This window comes from Canis lupus, chromosome 14 (assembly GCF_011100685.1).
Source record: "Canis lupus familiaris isolate Mischka breed German Shepherd chromosome 14, alternate assembly UU_Cfam_GSD_1.0, whole genome shotgun sequence".
In the NCBI taxonomy this organism is placed as follows: Eukaryota; Metazoa; Chordata; class Mammalia; order Carnivora; family Canidae; genus Canis; species Canis lupus.
The window spans coordinates 53,736,021-53,743,520 of record NC_049235.1 but is presented as its reverse complement, the minus strand read 5'-3'; the positions used below and the strand labels follow the sequence as shown (position 1 = coordinate 53,743,520).

The following is a 7,500-nucleotide window of genomic DNA, read 5'->3' as shown; positions in this document are numbered from 1 at the left end:
TAAACACACCTAACAGATTTATCATAAAAAGCCTCCAAGGTACTATAAAGCATAGCCATGATTTGACTCTCTTTTGTTTTTAAGATCTAATCAGAGCTTGGAAGAAAAAGAAAGTTACTTCTTTACGTTTCCCTTCAGAACATATTGTCTATTAGTACTAAATTACAATATTCATTTTCCAGTGGTTAATTTCACTTGCTTTTATAAATGCCTTCTACTGTATTCTCAGGCAAATTAGACCTTAGCTATCAATTCTTAGGATTCTTATTTAGGGGAGTCAATAGGAATATGATAGCAGTGGTATGATGTTTCCAGTAAATAGATTAAAAGGAGAGAAGGGCTGTCCTGAAAACTGCATTCATTTTAGGTAAAATAGGCTAATCCTGGAGCTCTGGTAGACATTGAATTCTCATGATGGTTAAAAAAATATCTAAAAACAAGATAAAAATTATCTTCCTAATGATTACTAGTGATTACTGCCTGTGAAAAGAGACGTACTTTCAAAATAATAGGGAACCTATTCAAAGTGTTATGTCTAGCTCTTTTAAAAGATTGCTCTTGAAAACAACGCCTAAAGGTTAACACATTATTCAGTACATATACTCTAAGATAACTTTCTAAATACTGTTGTTATTTGAAATAATGATTCTATTAAATTTTACTGTCACGTGGGCATTTGCTTTAACTTTTGAGATGCATTCTATCTCCTCATATATTAACTTAAAACTGTGAATGATGGATCACTTAATTTGAAACATTTTTCAATAATAATCGTTATATTTTCATTTTAATGCCTTTTTTTTTTACATTTGGTCTGAATGCAATCCAGAATCTTAAAGAAATGACCTTTATTTTAAAGCAAATCAAATATAATCTTGTTGTCAAACAGGTATACTCATTCTGGCCTAATATAAGTATATGCTTTGAAAGCTTTCTCTTCTCTGTCACTATTTCCACAGACTTGAATCAGTGCAGAATGGAGTGGCTATTCCTTGGCTGAAAAGAATATTTCACTGACAAACAAAATTGGGAAAACCGAATCTCTCACATAAAAAGAATAATGGACTACTTAAAAGTGTACCTTTATGGGGCAGTTGTTTACTTTTCTAGATTTAAATGAGAACTGCATTTTGTGAGCCACTTGCACAAAACAAAAAGTGCTCTTTAACGTGATCAAAAGATGTATATTCAAAACACCTTGAAATGAGTTTTCCAGAAAAGCCACATAGATGATCAGTGTTTAGATGGTTCACAATCTCTCAGCAAATTTCAACTAATTAACAGCTAACATTCGCAGCCATCACAGGCAAGCATCTGTGTTATGAAAAGTCCTCGTGGTCCTTTTCACCTTAGCTGAGACTTGGAAGAAATTCATTGTATAAGCAAGTATCAAGTAATGTGGCCCTCTGGTGGAAAACTAAGTATCACGTTCTGCAGCACAATGTTAGACAGTGAACTAGAAGCTATAAAATATTTGTTACAAAGCTTTACAGATCCTTCCAAAAATCACCCTGCGAACTTAACTAATAGCTTGACACCCAAAGGGCACTCTGGTGCTGGCATGACGTAACGAATATGAAAATCCTATCTTTCCCGATACTTCGATCATGTTCCCAATAATCATAAATGCTCAGCATCCTTGAGCTTCACACAACATGCTCAATTTGCTATGAATACATTTTTCACATTCAAGAAAACAGGCCGATTTGTTTTAAGGAATCACTGAAGAAAACAAAACTTACCTGCTGTTGTTGCAGATGCAGCAGTTCTACTGTGCTTACTTCCGAGCTGGTGTCACCACTTGATCTTCCATCTCTGCTGCCAGCATCTAATTGGCTGCTTAGAGTGCTCATTCCATTTTGATTCATTGAACTGTTGCTTATTGTCTCTGTCGCAGATTCCTGCATCATGACTTAATACCTAAAAGTGATTAAGAAGTATCAATTAACACACGTTACACCTTCACACTTCCATTATCAAGATGTCCCTCTCTGCCAATTACAGAGACAGCATCTTTGGAAGGAGAAAAAAAAAAAAAAAAAAAGAACCCACCCGCCTTGAATAGTCATTTACCGAGAAAAGCAATACAAATTCAGCTTTCATCCAGATACTAATCACTGAAATTATGGTTTCTATAAGCAATTTTTGTGTGGTTACATTTAACAGCCAAAGTAACATACCATGCATATGGCATGGTCGATAGCATTTATGAACGACCACATTTTAAAGTCTACCTATAAAACCAGCTTAAATGAAGGCACGATGGCACACTCTGTTCTATGTTTCCTATTATCTACCTTTGACAACCATGGATGACTATACAGCCTTATTTTAAATATTCACTATCTTGATTCTGACAGTTCTTTACAGCACATCTTATGCAAGGCTGTTGTTTAATGATGCACAGCTAATCATACAAAATTAAAATTTTGTAAGGGTGTTACAAATCATATGGTATCAACCAATGATAAATAGTATAATGGGTTTCTTTTTTTTTTTTTTGTGACTAAATAAAATTTTGCCTTGGAGGCATTTTAAGAAAAAGCTCCTGCTGCAAACACGTCAGATATTGCCTATTTTTTTAATCAAACAGCTCATATTCATTTATTTTTCTGACATTTAAAACATTTAATACTGTCCTTCCTGGGAAGTAATTAAGCTTATGCATGAGCAGCAATCAAACTGTTCACTTGAAGATGACTTAAAACTCAATTTTAACATAGGCAAATAAATGAAAGTATATATAAAATTAATTTTCCAGGCATGTATTAGATATGAAAGCTGGAAATAAAATCTATCAAGAATATCACTAATGATTGTGCTAAAAACAGCATAAATTATGCATATTACCTTCTCTACAGTAATAAATGTTTTATCATTTTCACTGCATAAATATACTGTACTTTCAGGATAGCAAGGAGATGTCCTGCCAAGATCAGTGGAAATCCTTGCAGTAAATAAAGAACCAATGTGCTCTTACAAACCAGAATTTCACAGTACATCTTGAATCTGTGGTTTAGAAAGATCAGTTTTGGCTCTCAGAGATATCTGAATCCTATCCTATAACCTAATAGCTGTACTTCCCTGTTTTACTTCTACGGACAGGATTTCAGAAACAACCTGGCTGCGCTGTGACTTGAACAGTTATGCTAGACAGACAGGGTGACTTAACCTAAAGTAAAGAAGGATGCTAAACTGATCACTCAATCTAATTTTTTATAACTAGGAGATTTCACTATTTTAAACTTGGTCATATTTTAAGACTTTTGTCCACTGAATGATTTTAATGCACTTATTCCAGAGCAAATATAAGCTTAATATCTTTTTGTGTCATGGAGAAACCCTCTTCCCCAGATTCTTACAAAATGTGATCATGGACACACACACATAGACAGACAGACAGACATACAAACACAGAAACATATCCAATAGATTTTTTGCATGCTAATATAATTATTAAAAACTAATGGTTATAATTTAATAGCTTTAATAGGTATTTTCATCAAAGCCTAAGTTATTAGATTATTTCTATGACTGTAAAAAGTCAATTAAAAAATGAAATACCTGCTGATTTATAAAAGACCACCAGTAGCTGGGCTAGCAAAGCAAGTCAGTATAAGAAAAACTACATATACAACTTAATGCTGTTCTGATAAAAAAGAAAAAAAAGGCTGCAACAACAACAACAAAAAAAACCGCATAATCACAAAAGAGGCAATTGCTATAACTACAGCAAAAAACTTTTGAACCAAATGTGCTTATGAATAAATAGGTTTTGTTAAACACCTTACCGAACATTAACAAAGAAAAATCACACAAATGAAAACTGATACACAGTGATGGATTTTATAGGAAAAAAAAAACAAAGCTAATACTCTTTTCTGAGATTAGGCAGCTAATAAGTATTCAAATTAGGCATAAATTTTACATGCACAATGTTTAAAATATTCAGAGAAAAGGTCTGATTGCCTTTACTACTTATATGAAAATTATAATTTGGGTCCTCTGCAACTGTAGAAACAGACAGATATAACTTCTACTACATATTGCATTTAAATTTTACTTCTGACAATAGATGTTGAGTATATGTGTATGCATATGTTTTTACTTCACCACCCAAATTTATTTGAAATACTTGTTATCTCTGGGTGGAGTATGCAACACAAAAAAATTAAAAAAAATTAAAAAGCTATATTTTCAAATGTTGCAGACAAATGCAGTATTTAATATTAACCTTTGTGTAGTTAATGTCAGAACTAATTGGATGAATTAAAGAATTCTGCATATATTATTGTGTTATAATCAAGGCCATCAAATAATTAAACATAATCAACAAGCAGAGTCATGGGTCTAAATCTTTATTACAATTATAAAGGAAGACCTACATAACTTCCAGTTCCTATTATCCAGAGGATTTTATTATACCTTGTGGAATTTTTGACTTTATGAAACCCTAGAGTATAAACCGTGATTCACATTTTTGGTTCAATCAACTGAGAGTTAGTAAAATCACACTTAAGAAAAACAATAACAGGGACAGTACTTTTTTCTCTATAAAACAAAAGCATCTGACCTGACATTAATAGGGAAAAAAGAAGGCGACTGTGTAATCAGAGGATTCCACTGTACATATCACTTAAAGAAGACAGCTTGGAGCATGTCCACTATAAAGGAGATGTATCTTCAACGATAATGAAGATGCTTTCCAGGATTTATTGAGTTCCTCCTAGTGGTTTCTCCACACCTATTTTCTACTAGACAAAATATGTCTGGCACAATGCGAGGTGTGTGTACCTTTTAAAGTATATTTTAAATAATTACAAATTCAGCATATTCTTTCAAAGTGGATGTGCTTGTGATCCCAAACACATCGAACTAAATTATTCATTCTTCTCAATCCTACCACAAACATTTTACAAAAATCAGTGAAAATCAATTCTGGATCATTAAAGGGAAAGGTGAAATTGGGAGTCGCTGTCGTAATGTTGGTCTGAACTGTTAGCTAAACCTTTAAATCTTTCGTCATACACAACTTTTTGACCACATCAGAAAATAACTCTTCGGATCTTGCCCTCCAATGATACAGTTCTACTTTCCTCCCTCGCATTAAGTTTTCCTTTCTTTCCTTTTTCTTTATTTCTTCTTCTTCTTCTTCTTCTTTTTTTTTTAAGCAAGTCACTGTACAGATACTTTTTCTCTACACCACTTCCCTTTTGAAACATTAAACTGACACTGGAACTGACTGCACGAGATTGCATTTTCTCTTCCTAAACAACTTGAATTGAAAGGTTACTTAGTGTAACAATATTTACTTGCAGAATTGTGTTGTTACCAAGGGTATAATGGATGGTGGCTATGCAGGTTTACGCAAGAATGAGTGAAGCATGAGGCATTAGCCATGTGTTTGACATGTTTCAAATTGCTATAATCCAGCATTAAACACACCCAGCAATTCATGCCATTTCTTGCAGCCATAATCTTGAATAAAGCGTGCACAACCACTTATTATATAAATTAGTATATGACTCCCTGTTATAGTCACAACAGTGCTTTTGTGTTTATTTTGCATCAAGATGTAGTCTTTTATTTGTACAAATAGCAGGATATAAAGACATAGCTCAATTAGACCTCCTTACTTTATGATAGGGTGGTACTGAATGCTAGACTTGTTGGTTTTATTTTTTCCTTTTAGAGTTAGAGGTTCCGTTGGTATAAAACTGTAACATGTGAGATAGACATTTGCCAGAGCGATAACAGAAACCTGCATATATCCTATTCCGCATTCACTACAATGTTCAAAAGTTCGATACTTGACCTGGGCCAGTACAGTTAACTGTGTTAACCACCACCAGGGACACTATTGGTCCTTGATGCTTACTCAACTTCTTTTCTCTCAGGTTCTCTCTCTCTCTCTCTCTTATCTTTTCTACTTCTCTCCTTTCCTTCTCTTCTAACCCCTATCCCGTGGGTGCGTATGTGTAAGTATAGTGTATATGTGTGTGGATGGACAGATATGGATAGATTGATCAATCAAACTATGGATGTCAAGGATGGTAAGAAGGGAAAAATAACCTCTACCTCTCCCCACACTCCTCCATCCATATAAACAGACACTCCATCTTAAAATCTTGGTGCTTTAATATGAAATCTCTTTTTTGGGGCCATCTTCCTATTTAATTAAAGCAAATGAATGGAGAAAATGACTTTCTGAGAAACTGAGACTAAATAACAATCCATATAAAAGTTTTAACTATTCCTGTGAACTTTTCTTAAACAAAATTATTTATAGTGACATCAAAGAACATTTCACGTCCAGTATCTTCTAGAGTCTAATTTATCAACCAACTATGTACATTGACCCCAAAAGATTTTTGAATATGACACAGAAAGAAAAGCATGAAATCAAAAAGTCATCATGTATTCTTAAATAATTCTTAATCATTTTTAAATTATCAGTGTTAAATATCCATAAATATCCCTATGCAAATTCACAAAAGAAAGCGTTCAGTATGAGGAAAACCTACATATGCCACAAGAAACCACATATATTACCTCAAAATATCAACTAAATTCTGATTTTGAAAACTTGACTGTACTACAAAACTTTTGAAAGAAACTAGCATTTAAATAATGATAAATTCTGTGCTCTAGTGGAATTAATTCATCACGGACACCATGCACAGTGCATTTGAAATCTACTACTGCTTTGCTAAAAGTCTTTAATGCTAAAAATTGCCTAATAAATCAAAATGCCAAATATGAAGGACATAGTTGAATGTGTAAGAACAAAAATTGAACAAGCACATGGATATTTTTTAATTTTAAACAACTGAAACAGGATGTCTTTTAAACTATGATTTGGGAAAGGATATCTGTTAGTATAGCAAGTGTTATGATCTTTATTATAACAGGTGATATGATCATAAGTAAATGAAATTTAAGTTGTTGACAAAGTATTTGCCACTACTCTTCACCCGCTTAAACAAAATGCCTAAAATGCTATTCACAAATTAAGATTACCTTCCCAGGGAGAAAAACAACAACTTTAATTAGTAAAAATTCCAATTTTCATTCAAAAAGGTTAGTATGTCGAACACGCAAAGTTGCAAAGACATTTCAACAGGGTAATTTTTTAAAATAATGGTCATGACTGCCTTTAGCAAACAGAATACTGTTAGATCTTCAACAATGACAAACATCTGGGAAACACTAGAGTAGACCAAACGAAAATTTTATCTTTCACTTCAATCGGCTATTAGTTAATTTAGCAACTCTCTGTTATGTTTTACTCCAGGACCAAAATTAACCTAAGTTTTAAAACATAAGGAGCAAGACATAAAAATTTCATTACAGATATAGTATAAAATACTAAAATTATTTCATCTCCATGCCATTTCACTTAAATGTAGTACAACAGCAAATTGGAAAGAATGGTTGCTATCTAGATGTATTTTACTGCAACATTATGATTCTGCATCTTATAATTCAATGATTCCCCAT

The 7,500-nt window shown here is 33.0% G+C and overlaps 1 protein-coding gene across 15 annotated transcripts in view; it reads right to left on the bottom strand.

Moving 5' to 3' along the window:
- The window catches only part of FOXP2 (forkhead box P2), a 555,335-nt gene that overhangs the window by 251,627 nt on the left and 296,208 nt on the right, over positions 1 to 7,500 (bottom strand). For 12 of the 15 annotated variants that reach the window (XM_038557404.1, XM_038557424.1, XM_038557425.1 and 9 more), the window contains one exon: positions 1,743 to 1,920. In XM_038557404.1, coding sequence (XP_038413332.1) covers positions 1,743 to 1,910 — 168 coding nt within the window. In that variant the 5' untranslated portion in view covers positions 1,911 to 1,920. Of the gene's footprint in view, positions 1 to 1,742; positions 1,921 to 7,500 lie in introns of those variants that run through there. The other 3 variants (XM_038557410.1, XM_038557414.1, XM_038557415.1) reach the window with 1 other exon arrangement.